This window comes from Prunus mume, linkage group LG4 (assembly GCF_029339155.1).
Source record: "Prunus mume cultivar Tortuosa linkage group LG4, ASM2933915v1, whole genome shotgun sequence".
Taxonomy (NCBI): Eukaryota; Viridiplantae; Streptophyta; class Magnoliopsida; order Rosales; family Rosaceae; genus Prunus; species Prunus mume.
The window spans coordinates 19,736,327-19,752,264 of record NC_142701.1 but is presented as its reverse complement, the minus strand read 5'-3'; the positions used below and the strand labels follow the sequence as shown (position 1 = coordinate 19,752,264).

General features: G+C 38.2%; 3 protein-coding genes across 7 annotated transcripts; 2 read left to right on the top strand and 1 right to left on the bottom strand.

Moving 5' to 3' along the window:
• Positions 1-1,295: 1,295 nt before the first annotated feature.
• Positions 1,296-4,402, top strand: MUB1 (membrane-anchored ubiquitin-fold protein 1 precursor). 4 transcript variants are annotated; one of them, XM_008232628.3, is made up of 5 exons: positions 1,313-1,614; positions 2,011-2,215; positions 3,170-3,334; positions 3,892-3,986; positions 4,177-4,402. In XM_008232628.3, exons 2-4 carry the CDS (start codon positions 2,068-2,070, stop codon positions 3,945-3,947), a joined length of 369 nt encoding a protein of 122 aa, XP_008230850.2. In that variant the 5' UTR covers positions 1,313-1,614; positions 2,011-2,067; the 3' UTR covers positions 3,948-3,986; positions 4,177-4,402. The 4 variants fall into 4 exon arrangements, with proteins under 4 accessions (XP_088906090.1, XP_088906091.1, XP_008230850.2 ...); XM_008232626.3 differs by having other exon boundaries at positions 1,316-1,614; positions 4,097-4,402; XM_089049964.1 differs by lacking the exon at positions 3,892-3,986 and having other exon boundaries at positions 1,296-1,614.
• Positions 4,403-5,355: 953 nt separating this feature from the next.
• LOC103330079 (uncharacterized) lies at positions 5,356-9,707 on the bottom strand. Its single transcript, XM_008232625.3, has 5 exons — positions 9,466-9,707; positions 7,771-8,964; positions 7,427-7,613; positions 6,494-6,576; positions 5,356-5,838 (listed from the first exon to the last, which is right to left on the bottom strand). Exons 2-5 carry the CDS (start codon positions 8,854-8,856, stop codon positions 5,743-5,745), a joined length of 1,452 nt encoding a protein of 483 aa, XP_008230847.2. The 5' UTR covers positions 8,857-8,964; positions 9,466-9,707; the 3' UTR covers positions 5,356-5,742.
• Positions 9,708-10,344: 637 nt separating this feature from the next.
• CLPB3 (casein lytic proteinase B3) lies at positions 10,345-15,744 on the top strand. Of its 2 annotated transcripts, none has more exons than XM_008232623.3 (10): positions 10,345-10,865; positions 10,981-11,199; positions 11,674-11,911; positions 12,131-12,326; positions 12,736-12,790; positions 12,866-13,016; positions 13,127-13,435; positions 13,579-13,844; positions 14,144-15,070; positions 15,292-15,744. In XM_008232623.3, the coding sequence occupies exons 1-10, from the start codon at positions 10,614-10,616 to the stop codon at positions 15,622-15,624; spliced, it is 2,946 nt and encodes a 981-aa protein (XP_008230845.2). In that variant the 5' UTR covers positions 10,345-10,613; the 3' UTR covers positions 15,625-15,744. The 2 variants fall into 2 exon arrangements, with proteins under 2 accessions (XP_008230845.2, XP_008230846.2); XM_008232624.3 differs by having other exon boundaries at positions 10,350-10,865; positions 10,993-11,199.
• The last annotated feature ends 194 nt before the right edge of the window (positions 15,745-15,938 follow it).

Here is a 15,938-nt window from a genome sequence, read left to right as displayed (position 1 = left end):
AGATTCTCTACCCAAATATTTTTCTTTATTAACAAGAGATTCTTTACGACTGGAATGTTTCTTAGTTGATGATGACAAGAAATCCATTTTGCAAATTGCATTAGACGACCAAATGTGCTAGTTTTCTGATATTTCAATGCGTATAGGGTTTCCTTTTAAGCTACCCGCATTTCCTATTTAATATAAATTAATTGGCCCACATTTGATCAGACCCTTTCGGCATTTTGCTTTCCCATAATAAAATCAAAAAAATTTAATTTTTTAAGTGAATGATTGAGGATGCATTGAGTGGCACTTAGTTGTAATTGTATAAAAAATTAATAGATTATTCCGAAGCCTACCAATTTAAATGGAAGAATCTGAGAGGTTCTTGCCTTCTTGGACATACATATAATGGTCTCATCTGCCCACCTACCCAATCATATAGCATTTATATATTGACGTGCAGCTCATAAAATTCAGATTTTGCCTCAGTAAATATGGAATTATTATAGCCTAGTGTAGTGGTTCGGAGCATTTACTCTCCCAAACAAGGTTCTGGATTCGAGTTTAACATTCGTGTAGTGTGTGTAAATTTAATATAGTATCGCCAATCTCAATAAGAAATCCTAAAAAAAAAAGGACCCATAATAAGTCCTCCTCCCAACCTAATTGGTGATTGCTCAAAGGCTAAGAATTCAGATGCTGCATTTTGTTATAGGCATGACCCAAAGGCCAAAGGAGAATGTTGAAGACAGTAATGTTTGTATGTTTGTCTTCTTGTCCTTCCACCAGCCATCAGCCTGTGTGTCGACATAGAATGAGATAACTTCAAAATCATAACTTCATTATTGACAGATATGTGAGATAACGACCATTCTCCTACTACCCCCACACCCCCCTTCAATTTTTGGGCCACCAATCCATTCTACCTTTTTATTTATTTTTCAAGTTTTTTATTTTATTATTAAAACTTTTTTTGAGTGAATTTTTCTACAATGAGAATTCACATTAAATAAGAACACATTTGTCGTGGTTACACGTAGTTTCATTCTTGTTTTACTAATGTGTAGGTAAATAACAATTCATTGGATTCTGTTTCGCTAAATGGGAAATTTTCACGCTGAAAATAGAATTGAGTTGGGTCTTAAAGAACGGTATTATTGGGTCATGAACAATGAACCACAGGCTAGGATGAAGCATGTACGTGAATGTACATGTAAGGTAAGTTGTTGAGTGTCTGATTTACTGTATTGTCACTAATGTGACATTGGAAGTCGGCACTTTAACCCCAAAAGAAGAAAAGGAAATGAAAATAGATAGACTTTGGAATTGGAAGTTTAGCAAAAGCCAAAGGGTCACACTTTTAAAAGGAGAGAAAATGTGTCCATTTCCATAGCCTTTGGAGATTGCAAGGAGAAGGCAATGGAGTCATTGACCACAGATTTAGAAGACTTTGAAAACTCCGAAACAGCCTCGTTTGTCTCCGGGAACTTCTTACTATTTGATCTCTTCCACTCTGACGTCCCTTATTAATTATACCAAAAATCCCATTTTATTTCTTCTTCGCTTGGATTTCTGAACCACTTGACTGTTCAAAACACACAGAAGGACCCAGATCAGTTTCACAGCCAAGTAAGACAAAACCATCAAAGTTTTTCCATTTTTCTCTGGTCTTTGCTTTGTGCTTGTTTTAGAGCCGACCCAGTTGAGATTTCCTGTAGCTTTTTAGATTCTAATAGCACCCATTTGAAGCTTTGCTGGTTTAACGGATGCTAACAGCTAAATCATAGCTGTTTTTTATTTTCCTCTATGTACTGATTTCAATACTGAATCACAGCTCATTTTCTTTGCTTGAAAGTAGAAGGCTTTAATCACCATATACAAATATACGCGTCCAGAGTTTAAAGTGTTTCCTTATTTGTCTTGGTCTTTATTCTAAGATTGTTGCAAATTTACATAGTTTATATTGTTTCCTTGTTTATATTCTCGTTGACCAATTGGAGAATTCGTTGTATCGATTGCCTGTAGAAAAACCCGAGACACTGGGATTTTAATTCTTTTGAACAAGTAGAAATCCTTATACTTATGAATTCTTTGAAGATGGCTGGGGTGCAAGATCAATTGGAGATCAAGTTTCGATTGACTGATGGATCAGATATTGGCCCCAAAAGTTTTCCTGCTGCTACAAGTGTTGTAACCTTGAAGGAAAGCATTCTTGCGCAATGGCCTAAAGGTTGGTTTTTTCAATTTTCTTTAAAAACCAAAAACTTCTTAGCTTTCTTTTTTGTTGGGTGTTTGATTGCAAAACAAATCAGTCTCAGCAAGCTTATATGTAAAGGTTACAGGAGGGACTGGAATTGGTTAACGTCAGATCATAGTTCATATCTCTGTTCTATGTTAGAATTTTCTTTGAAGTGATAACTTAAACCAGAACAGGATCTCTTAAATAAGTGACTATGGGATAGTCTTCTCAACACTTGATATTGTGAACTTGTGTTGTCTTTGCAGTTCAATTTTTTATTGGCTCTAGGTGTACTTCTTGGTAACTTAGGTGCAATGTTTAGTTTCATTTGCATGACATGTTTATTACCTTTGAGACATTCTAACTGACATCTCCGCTTTCTCACTTTTTCCTTTCGTTTTCTCATAAACCTTTTCTGAATTGTGTGCTCAAGTGTTCTTATGCTCTCTTTAGGGAATTTGAGGTTGACAAGTTAATTATTGTGAAACCAAGGTTGTGCCAGTTCCATTTGTGGTTCTGCGGACACAGCTTTCATATGAACAACCAAGCCAATGGTTAAAGACTTAAAAGCACCTTAGAGCTGCTTATGTTACGTGGGCTAGTGATTGAGGACATATACCATTCCTTTTACAGGCAGCCTTTTTTAAGGTGTTAAATCTCATCGAACTGAAATGATTTTCTACTAAAGACAAGTTAACTGTCTTGGTACTTCTCTCCTACTTGCACTTGGTATCTGAGACAATTGAGCATGGCTTCAGAGCATTAGCTAGAAGCAATGACACTTTGAAATCTCTGAATCTCAGATTTCTCCCTTCTCTTTAATCTTTCTTAATTACCATTAGAATACTGCTTCTTTGTCAAAATTTGTCGGCATGCATGATGAACTTTTGTGACTTGTTTAATGTATTTGAGCTGGTTAAGCATAATATTATTGTTTTGAATCAGAGAAGGAGAATGGTCCAAGGACTGTTAAAGATGTCAAGCTAATAAGCGCAGGAAGAATATTGGAGAACAACAGAACAGTTGGGGAGTGCCGAAGTCCATTATGTGATGTCCCTGGTGGAGTTACAACTATGCATGTCGTTGTTCAACCACCTTCATTGGAGAAAGGTAAAAGTATATTCTGAGGCTTCAGAACTAAAGTTTTCTATGTAAACCACTGTGTGAAACTAGAAATTACCGAAGTTTTCTTTTCATGTTTTTGTTTCTGGCTAAAGTCTCAAAGAAGATATAGTCTCTGTTACTTTCTATTTTCTTATGCTTTGAACAATAGGTGTTTTTTTTTTTTTTTTGCGGGGGTATATTTTTTTCTTGCCAAACTAAGCATTTTATCTGATTTTTATGGGCTTGAATAGAGATCATGTGTATAACACCAAGAAGATTTTTTTTTTTTGTTTCCTCCTTAATGTGTGGTGGTCCTGTTTGAGGGAAATGGATAAAGACTAGGCAATGACAGATTTTTGTGAGGTTCACAAATACATGCTGTTGTTGTCACTCATAGTTGTTAGGCCAGCACTTCTTTTATTGGCCACCTCCTGAATAGGAGAAACACCGAAAGAAGGCCTGAATCATCTACTACATGTCATGAGTCATGACAAGTAGAGATTGTTTTGTTTTTATGCTTCTACATGATCTATAATTAAATGTGTATCTTTCAATTGAAACAGAAAAGAAACTGATGAGCGAACCGAAGCAGAACAAGTGCGTTTGTGTTATATTATAACTTTTTCTCTTCAGATAGTGGGGATAACATCATTTTTCGGTGGGTGTATATACTTCTATCCCTTTCAATGCTTATCTTCTCTTTTTGCGCCTCTAAACTTCACCGAATCTCAACCTTTATAATGTATTTCTCTTCATTTTCGAGGATAGGTAAAGAGGGTTGGAGCTAGTAATGAAAATGAAGTTGGTAAAATTGCACAGATTGATTCAACTCGGTTGGAATTATGCAGGCTTGCTGTCAAAGGTCACAGTTTGGTGCAGGTCCATCATCATACTCTGTTTGTTATCAAGTCCATGAGACTATGCTACATCATGCACTCATATCTAATATTTTTATGTAAAGAGTTCTTGTGGTACGGTATCGACCTTATTTATTTTCAAATTTTACACTTGAAGTTGTTTCATTCACAATGTAAATTTTTGATGCTATTATCTTGAATCATATTTTATCAACAAGGAATTGCCAAAGCTCTTCAGAGGTTGGGCTCCAAGTTCCAACAGATTGCTATGCTCCTCAGCTTGGGTCATAAGCAAGAGTTTGTTTTAGGAAAAGATCTTAAGAACTAAAGAAGTTTGTCATGTAATCCGGCAACGGCGCGGCTATAATGAGGGGGATTTTGTGCGGGGTTTATTTGAGGGGGCTACCTTGCTGGCCATTAGTTTTGGGAGGTAACAAAAGATGGGTTCGGTTAAGGGCTGGTGCTCCTGTCATCTGGTCATCGGCTCCATGTTAAGCCAATAGATTTTGCTCAACATAGATCCTCCACATTGATACCCTCCAAAGAGAGAAGGCTACAACAACTACACCTAAACCTCCAAAGAAAGAAAGGCTTCTCGTTCCTCCAATAAATTGGGCAACCAAGTAACAATTATTAAGAATTGGGTGTGCACTGATCTTAACTTGTGAAACCCAGTTGGGGATTTGGAGTGAGAAGCGTTTGAATATTTTCAGTTGTTTGATTGTTGAGCCAACATCCCTCCAAGCTATCCAAGAAAAACCCATCAATAATGAAGAATCTTAGAACTAAAATAAAACATCAAACCAAGAAAAACCCATCTTTCAAATTTTTAGTTTTTGTCAAAGCTTGAGTTAATGTTTAGTGGACCAGAACCGGTTTATGTTTTTTGAATTATAAGGTTTTAGACGTACCCTTTAAGCTTTTGTACGATTAGTTCCTGAGTTGACTGGAATTTGGAGTAATTTTACTTTTTACACTTACTTGAGCCTTTAAAATATATATATATATATATATATATATATATATATTCTCGAAGAGGAAAATGGCCATAGCTGAAGGGCTTTTATTTTGATGAAGACTTCTCACTCGAAAAATAAAAAGGAATATTTATTTGGGAAAAAGAAGCTGCTATATGATGGAGAAATAAAATAGATGGATGCAAGCGTCAACTTCAGAATGGGCAAGCCTCTCATTCATGTTCAATAACAATGATATCCAACCTCTGGATGTACAATGATAAGATCCAAACAGACTGGCTTCCCTTCTATATGCTCTTAATCATTTAAGGTTAGCACTTTCATGGAGAAAAGAAAACTATACGTCTGATTTTGAGAGAGTTAAATGTGACTTTACCACCACCACAACACTCTTCCCAGCCTAATCCGTACAACTGAGCTTCTATCAATATATAGTTAGCAGATTGTACTCCATTGTTCCCAGACAAACAATTTTCATGCTAACACCTTACCACCACCACCACAACACTCTTCCCAGCCTAATCTGTACAACTGAGCTTCCATCACAATCTGGAGACGACGCAAGAAGTCCTACTTATAGTTAGTTCTTGCAGCTAAACTTCCTTCCAACTTGAGGCAACACCTTCAAACAAGATGAGTCCTTCCAAGGACAGAAGCTTCCTTCTTGGGCCACATTCTAACAGAAGTTTAAAACAATTAGACAAATCGATGCAATTAGCAGAGAATGCAAAAGTCATCACTGGGCGTAACTGAGAGAGAAAATGTGCATGATGCAAAGTAACACATGCCAATTCATGCACCAACATATAAACAATGTAAAGGCATGTCAGTCCGTGCATACGCCATGTGCATGACCAATGCTGCTTTGGTTAGTAGCTGCTGTGAGAAGAACTGTGTTGTGGATGGCCTGGCTAATTGGAGCTACAATATGGATTTAGGGGTTTGTATGTTTGAGGATGCTCCCGTTTGGATTAGTTCCCTGTTAGCTGATAATTTGGTAGATCTCGTTTGTTTTCTTCTGATGTAGGTTAGTTGGTTGTTTTCTGGGGCTTTGTCCCCTTTGTTCATAAAAAATAAAATAAAAAATTCCCCCAGTACTTTGAAAAAGAAGTCTATGTCAAAATGGGTACTGAAAACTGGACGAAAATTGCAATCAACCCCAACAAAATTCTAGTGAGTGTATCACCACATTGAATGTCAACTAGGGATTGCCACATTACACCAAATCCTTTTCCCACCTTTTTCTAATGGATGGTTTGCTCAACAAATAGTTCGGCTAACAAGATACCCGTGTACCAAGCACACACAGGCAACAAGATATAAAAACTAACCTTCAGCCAGTAGAAAAATCCACGCAAAAGATTCAAAATTCTAGGGCAGTTGCCGCTAGCAGCATCAAGCTTTCTTGCTAGGACTGCAAGATTAGAAAACAAATTAATTAGACGTTAAATACAATAAATTGAAAGAATGCAAAACTGGTAAGTTGTACACAGAAGCATCTAAAACAATAAGTTTCAAAGAAACCATGGAAAATTTAAAAAATTTATTTAAAAAAAAAAAAAAAAGTCATTAAAGAAATCATGTTGGAAAACACTCCCACTCCAAAACAGATGACCTACATAAGATAGCAGTCCTCATTAAATGAGCTAGAAAGCATATGTACGCAAAGGCAATGGCATTACACAAACAACAAGGCCTTACACCATTAATCAATTTACATTTTGTGCACGCACAATATATTACTGAACTTTTAAGTCATTAATATTTAAACCTAAACCAGGCAATAGAAGTACATATAAGGCATGAACGCAGCAGGATTGACCCATAATGGGTCCAATCCAACTCTGGGGACCAAATCTAATAGGGCCCCAGTTCATCCCTCAAAAGGTTGCAAGGAGGGGCATGAGCATTCTAACTCTAGAACTTCCCAATCAACAAGAATCAGAGTTCTATATAATCTAAATATTCATAATAGTGTATGAAGCATCTAAATCCTTGTACTTCTGGTATTAATATGTAAACAATGTAAAATATGAATCTAAAGGAAAGGATCAGACCACATTATATACCCAATGCCCAATTCAGTTCATTTAACATGTATACACGCAGTGGAGCATACAAAATCCTAGACTTCCTAAATATAAGAGAATCAGCGGCCACAAAAAAGTTCATATTCAGCATACCTCATATGTACCCAAAAAACGAAGAAGAAAAATGATCAGTTGCACGCATAGGAAAACAAATGCATTTTAAAGAAAACAAACCTATGTGCTGCTTTCGATATGAAGCCCTTAATTTCCCTGACACTGACCTTCGTCGGTTCAGTTGTTTCAAGAGCCTTTTATACTCTTTTTCATCATAAGGCCGTTTAAGATCCTTCATAAGCCCCTTCCTAAACTGGGCATGACTTGTTTCACAAGTTTCAATGCACCATCCACCGTCTACCCCCACCTTTTTATTTCAAAGAATTAAAAGTAGAAACAACCATTAAAAAAATATCAGAAGCCACAAATTAATAGCATGCACATGTGTGTATGCGTGCATGTGGATGCACGTGATAGCATAAACTAGAAAAACAAACCAAAGCTGAAACAGGGAAGATGCATACAACTGTAGATGAGGTAAAATACTCATCGCATGGTTCTTTCTTAATTTCTACAGATGAACTCTCCACATCCTCCTCAAGTACACATGCCACTGGTCCAGCAGTTGTAGGTGTATACACCCACTTTCCACCGTATTTTCTTAGACCATCTAGAACCTCTTGATAGTCCAAGTCTATTTGATCAGACACAGCTCCATGGTTGTGTCCATGCTCGGCCAAATGAGGTCTTTTAACAGGATGCCCCTTTGTCCTACTATCTGCACCTTTCTTATTTACTTTCTTCTTCTTCAAATGAGAACTTTTAAAAGTTTCTCGAGTAGTGGGAACCTCTACACCATGCATTTTATTAGAACGCCCTTTTGTCCTATCGGAAAAAGGATCCAGAGCTTCCACTTTTACATTCTTCTTCACCCCTAAACTCTTTTTATTTGGCAGACCCTCTGAACCTTCCAGAATTCCCCTTGTTTTTTTCCTCATAGCATACCTAACAGTTCTTGGGCTAGCTTTTTTTATTTCAGTCTTCTCTTTCACATGAGATATTGATATAGGACAGGGGTGAATTGCCTTTCTTTTGTAAATCCTAATGGGTTTGACAAAGATGCCCTCATCAGATTTTTTCACAGTTTCTGGGGTATCTAAATTGGTCTCGTCTAGTTCCCCATCTTCTTGTTCATACTTTATCCGCTCCAAATTCTCATTCTCTCGAACAACCACCAATACATAGGACTTTCCATCTTCCTTCAGATTTTCCAATAATATCTTATACTCAGGATCCACATCATCATCAAAATCATCGCTATCCACAGACCTACCATTTAGGTTGACATCACCATGATCCATCAACTGAGCATTAGAATGAACATCCTCATCAACTATCCACCTAGTGTCATGATAATCTTGACCATCATCACCACCATGCAGATCTAAACCCTCAAGAAAAACCTTATACTCCTTATCCAGCATTTCTTCGTCCACTTGGATAGTATTAGTATAGTTTCTTCTTTTCTTCGTGGCACTGATCCAGGAATTGGGCTCATAATTCCTATCATCAGCAACGCACTTTCTCTTCCTCCACCTCGCCAACCTCATGTCATTCTCACAATCTCCCTTATAATCCGTCTTTAAACTGCTAATCTCTCTTATCCCCTTACAGGGGCGCCATTTACCAACAATCAGCACAAAAAACCCTCTTTGATTCTGTTTCAAAACACGTAGAAACAAAAATTATAAATCGATAATGCAAATATCAGAGCATTCATTGTAACCCACAAATCTGTAATGTCGATGGAACAGAAAAACCGTTTGGTTTCTGAAAAAATACAGGAAATGAAAAACCAGTGACGATCCCAATTCCTACACTTTCTTTGAACAAAATAACAATAGCCCACCATCAGTAAACCTTAAACAAGCAGTAAAGTTTAACACTTGAAGTTTATCACAATAAAAAAATAATAAAAGATTTTCCCGGGTTTTCTCAGGAACCCAAAGGAGGTCTTGGGTTGAGAAAATACGGGAAAAGAAAAAACAACGAAGATCCCAAGTTATACACTTTCTTTGAACAAAAAAAAAAAACCATCATCAGTGAGACACAATAAACAAACATTAAAAACAGACTTTAACATTAGCGCAATAAAAAAGTAAATAACTTTCCCGTGTTTTCTCAGGAACCAAAAGGGGTCTTGGGATGATATTTCTTACCTAAACCCCAGCGAGGACTCCGGCGAGATCGAGTTTCACAATGAACCATAAGGTAAAGCCAAATGCATCACCACACTTCGTGAGCTTTGGGGACTTAAGTCGACTGGCGGAGGCCTTAATAGAAATGACTGATAGTGGGAGTGAAAATGGAGCAGAGAGACCGAGAGACAGGAGAGAGAGAGAGAGAGAAAATGCAGACTCGGGTTTTAGCTTTTGTTATGGGTTATTTCAACCCGGTTGTAACAATAAGATCATTTTGACAATGCACCATCGGACGTCTATTAAGAGTCAAGACTTCCGTTGGCCAACTCATCGGCGGGCTAAGCTATTAGACCCACTCTTGAACTTGGACCCAAGATAATCATGTTCTCATTGAATTCAGACGTTGCAATTATGTGACACTTGAAAAAGACCACATGAAACGCAAATGCAAATAAAATTAGTCGGTTAAAGTAGTGTGTCCGTATTTAAAACACGTGACATATATAATTAGATAAGATTAAAACCGAGATTTTTTAATCCATGCAATCAAAGCATAAGCTTTCCAATACAATTATTTGTGTAGTGTCCGTTTACAATATAAGATTCGTTTTTCTTATTTTTATTTTTTTCCACTAGGAACTAAGTTTTGAGAGGGTACTTTTTTATGTTCGCTAAATGCGTGACACGTTACTTTTCTTTTCCATCCAAAGCATCTTGTGGGTCCCCATTTCATCAGATTCAATGATCCGCTGAATTAGGCCACGTGTATGAAGATATTAGAAGAGGCTCACCACACACCGTAGGCCTTAGCGTACGGAACAATTCTCGACGTTTCCAGAAGTCTCGTTAACAAGAAGGGGACAAATTTGTTCCTTTTCTTTTCTTTTCTTTTTGTTAGTATGAGCAACAAATAAAAAATAAAGAAATTTCGAAATTTGAGCTTCGTTAATCGGTACTCCGCTTCAGTGACAGGAAGTTGCGAGAAGCCTCTTCACCTCACCTCATAAATCTCCATATCTTTTCTCAATTCCTACGCAAAGCTTCTTCTTCCTTCTCCAACATTTCAAGGCAAGCTCCTTTTCCTTTTCTCAATCTGAAAATCCAAACCCACTTCACTCTCACGAACTCCACAACATCAACGATAAGCAGCTTTCCGAGCTCCGCCAATGGCGTCCGCGACCTCCTTTGCTTCTGGGGTCGGTCTTCATCTTCCCCAATCGGTTTCTTCCAAATGGTGCAATAAAGCTGCTATCTTTGCTCGCCCACACCTCTCCCTCAGCTTCCATGCCAGACCCGGATCCTTCAGGGCCTTAACTTCGCGGCAATTGAGCCAAAACGGTGCGTTCCGAACTGGGTTGCGGAGAAATAGTCGGAGTTCGAAGCCTTTTGTTGTGCGCTGCGATGCTTCAACTGGAAGGGTATTGTATATTTTCTTTTTCTCATGTTGTTTATCTTAACGGACTGTTGGGTTTTTGTAATTTTGCTGTAAAAATTATGTATATGACGGAGTTTTGGTAATTGATGGAGTGACAGATTACACAACAGGACTTTACAGAAATGGCATGGCAATCGATTGTTTCGTCTCCAGAAGTGGCAAAAGAGAACAAACATCAGATAGTGGAGACTGAGCATTTGATGAAAGCACTCTTGGAGCAAAAGAATGGCCTTGCTCGTCGCATTTTCTCCAAAGCTGGGATCGACAATACCCGTCTTCTTGAGGCAACTGATAAGTATATTCAACGCCAACCAAAGGTATTTGTCATTGGTGGTCTCTGTAATGCTTAAGCACATAAAGTTAGTTATTTATGACTTTGGCATTGCTTGTCTTACTGTAAAGTTTACTAATTGAGATGTAAGAGGATAAGTTAAATGTCTTAAACTGCAGTAGATTACTGGCTGAGGATAGATGTGAGCTGCAGATGCAAACTTAGTTTTGATCTGTATGAGATTGCTGTTTCTAGAATTGACCAAGGCTCTCTTATAACTTATAAGCAGGCACCCAAAATATTAGTTATTAATTGATGCACAATCATTTGACATAAAATTATGCTTTTAGAGGCCCTTAAAGCGCATGATGGAAGTGGAGTGACGTTTTCATCCTAGTTTTTGACAGCCTACAAGATCCTAATATATGCCGTTGACTAGGTTTGGCTCGATCCTAGATACATTCTCTACACTTGTGGAAAACCTGGTTAACTTGTTTCCGTCTCTGTTTAATTAAAACAGGTTCTTGGTGAATCTGCGGGCTCAATGTTAGGACGTGACTTGGAAGCCTTGATTCAACGAGCCAGGGATTACAAGAAAGAGTATGGGGACTCATTCGTCTCTGTGGAGCATTTGGTTCTTGGTTTCACTCAAGATCAACGATTTGGGAAGCAATTATTTAGAGATTTTCAAATATCCAAGGAAACTTTGAAATCTGCTATAGAATCCATACGGGGACGCCAATCAGTTATTGACCAAGGTTGCAATGTGTTTCATTACTTTTTATCATTGTAGAGGATGTTTTTTGTGTATACATGTGCTGCTTGATCGAACAATGCGAAGTGGGGAAACAAAAAGCAGGTTTAGTGTTTAGTGTTCCAGTCTTCTCGTGGTGCTTGATAGCAATTTCAGTATATGATTGTTAGCTGCCTTTTCAATCTATTTGCATGGAAGTGTGACCCTCCATTTTTTGTTGCAGATCCTGAAGGAAAATATGAAGCACTTGAAAAGTATGGAAAGGATCTGACAGCTATGGCAAAGGCAGGAAAGCTTGACCCAGTAATAGGAAGAGATGATGAAATACGCAGGTGCATCCAGATTCTCTCCAGAAGAACAAAGAACAACCCGGTGCTGATTGGTGAACCAGGTGTTGGAAAAACTGCAATTTCTGAAGGGTAAGTACCTGGTTGTTTGCCTGTGCATATTTGTCATTGAGACAGGGATGTCTTTGAACAACTTTTGGTTTTCTGGATACACAGCTAGCCACTTCTAGCTTATCTTATCTGTAATCTTATAGTTATTCTTGTTGTTTCTGGTAGCCGTATTGAACTTCTAAAGCTAGTAAAAGCTTAAAGATTAATCTAATTTTCTTTATACGTTAAGCATTAATGTTATGTTTAACATGATTAATCTTAACACTAGTAGTAATACAGTTACTTGAGTATGAGATGAGTGCCAAATTTTTATACTGGCTTTCATTAATATGGAATATCAAATTCAGGCTTTATAGGTAAGTTTGTTAGGAGGCCTCTTAGTGACTTATTTCTTTATTGGGCACATCAATCTAACTCAACTTTTCAACAGGCTTGCTCAAAGAATTGTGCAAGGGGATGTCCCACAAGCTTTGATGAACCGTAAGGTGCGTGCTCTATCTTGAGTTTGATGCCTCCTACCAGGAAATGTGTTTATTTACATGACCTACTTCGCTTGACAGCTAATATCCCTTGACATGGGTTCACTAATTGCTGGGGCAAAATATCGTGGAGAATTTGAGGATAGGCTGAAGGCAGTACTTAAGGAAGTAACAGAATCAGAGGGCCAGATAATCCTTTTTATTGATGAGATCCACACAGTTGTTGGGGCAGGTATTCATCTTATTTTCTATTCTCATATTCATATATATTGGCGGAATAAACTTTAATCCTCAATCTTTAGAAAGCATCGGTGGAGGCTTCACCAATTATTATTTGTTCAGGTGCTACAAATGGTGCAATGGATGCTGGCAATCTCTTAAAACCCATGCTTGGTAGGGGAGAGTTGCGGTGTATAGGTGCAACAACACTGGATGAGTATCGTAAATACATTGAGAAAGATCCAGCATTGGAGCGTCGTTTCCAGCAAGTTTATGTTGATCAGCCTACTGTGGAAGATACCATTTCAATACTCCGGGGACTGCGTGAAAGATATGAGTTGCATCATGGAGTTCGCATTTCTGATGGTGCACTCGTGGAAGCTGCGATTCTCTCAGACCGTTACATCAGTGGGCGATTTTTACCTGACAAAGGTAATACCATCACAATGTATTCAACAACTAAACAGTTGAACAATCTCTGCTTCAATTAGAAACTGATCTAAGAAATTATATGCAATTAATATCTTAGCATTTACATGTTACATAGAATGCTAATATGTGCCCTACAATTGCAGCTATTGACTTAGTTGATGAAGCTGCTGCTAAATTGAAAATGGAAATTACGTCAAAGCCCACAGCCCTAGATGAGATCAACCGTTCAGTGTTGAAACTTGAAATGGAGAGACTATCTCTTACAAATGATACAGACAAAGCTTCTAAAGAGAGACTGAACCGCCTTGAGGCTGAGTTGTCTCTCTTAAAAGAGAAACAAGCTGAGCTGGCTGAGCAGTGGGAGCATGAAAAATCGGTCATGACTCGCATTCAGTCAATCAAGGAAGAGGTATGTACTAATACTATACACATGTTTTCCTTATTGTGTTTCTTTTTAATTTAAAACCCCGTTTCTCTTTCTAATACTGTTTCCTTAGATCAGTCATCATGACATTTTCTTTTTCTTTTTTTCTAAAAATTCTTTTTTTCTAAAAAGAAGAAATCCAATTAGTAATTTAAGTGGGAGGAACATACAAGTTTCCGAGTCAAACAATTACTAATTAATTGGTGAAAATTTAAAATCAGAAGATAATGAGGTAAGCTTTGAAAGATGTGGCTAATAAGTAACAAGTCTGTGTTGTGTTTCAGATTGACAGGGTAAATCTTGAGATCCAGCAGGCTGAACGAGAGTATGATCTCAACCGGGCTGCTGAGTTGAAGTATGGGAGTCTGAATTCTTTACAGCGCCAACTTGGTGGTGCAGAAAAAGAGCTAGATGAGTATCTAAAGTCTGGGAAGTCCATGCTGAGAGAGGAAGTTACTGGAAATGATATTGCTGAAATAGTCAGCAAGTGGACTGGTATTCCTGTTTCCAAGTTGCAACAATCGGAGATAGACAAGCTCTTGCACTTGGAGGATGAGCTGCATAAACGTGTTGTGGGTCAGGATCCTGCAGTGAAATCAGTAGCTGAAGCTATTCAGCGGTCTCGAGCAGGTCTCTCAGATCCTCATCGCCCAATTGCTAGTTTCATGTTCATGGGCCCCACTGGTGTTGGGAAGACAGAACTAGCTAAGGCCCTTGCCTCCTACATGTTCAACACTGAAGAAGCACTTGTAAGAATTGATATGAGTGAGTACATGGAAAAGCATGCTGTTTCCAGATTGATAGGAGCTCCACCTGGTTATGTGGGGTATGAGGAGGGAGGACAGCTGACAGAGACTGTTCGCCGGAGGCCATATTCAGTTATTTTGTTTGATGAGATAGAGAAGGCACATTCTGATGTGTTCAATGTGTTCCTTCAAATTTTAGATGATGGGCGAGTAACTGACTCACAGGGTCGCACTGTGAGTTTCACCAACACTGTCATCATCATGACCTCAAATGTGGGTTCACAGTACATACTAAACGCTGATGATGACACCATGCCAAAGGACTTGGCTTATGACACTATAAAGAAGCGGGTAATGGAAGCTGCAAGATCAATATTTCGACCTGAGTTCATGAACCGAGTTGATGAGTACATAGTTTTCCAGCCCTTGGACCGCGATCAGATAAGCCGTATTGTCAAGTTACAGGTAATTTCAGAAATTCTTTTTCGCTCAGTTATTTTCCTTGTTGACATGTATATAAATATAATTTGTTCTTCCTAGGATTTGGGATTAAATCTCTTTTAATGGTCTCTAAGACAATGTTGATTGGTCAATTTCTCTCCTTTTCCCCCTGTTGCTTCCTGCATTACCTTGTTCTGTGGTAGAGCATCATTTTTTTGCTCATAGCTTTTACATGTCCATCGCAGTTGAACCGAGTGCAAAAGAGAATCGCAGACCGCAAGATGAAAATGAAGGTGAGTGATGCAGCTATCCAGCTTCTTGCAAGTCTCGGATATGATCCAAACTACGGTGCTAGGCCAGTCAAGCGGGTGATACAGCAGTACGTTGAAAATGAGCTTGCCAAGGGCATCTTGAGAGGAGATTTTAGGGAAGAAGACACTGTGTTTGTAGACACAGAGGTTACAGCGTTTTCGAATGGCCAACTCCCCCAGCAAAAGCTATTGTTCAAGAGGCTGGAAACTGATGATTCAGAATCTCCAGCTGCAGAGAATCAAGAGGCTTTCTCAGAGACTCTATAGATGCTAACAAAGTTGGGGCGAGGTCCCTGGACATAGTCAGGAGATTTCTCTCTTGTATATGGCATAATGTTATGTTACAGAAACTTATTAGCTTCAAAATATGCTTTAATCTTTTGTTCATATCAATATTTCATGTTTCCAAAATCCCATCGTTGCAGATTTTGTTAGTGTCTCGACAGAAAAAGCTGCATTATTGCCTTTACATTGCTTGAAATATTAAGAATAATAAAGATCATATTTTACCCTGCTTTTCTCTGATGTTTGTGTTCTGCTGCATAACTTGATCACACAAAATTTAACCCACAAAATAGACC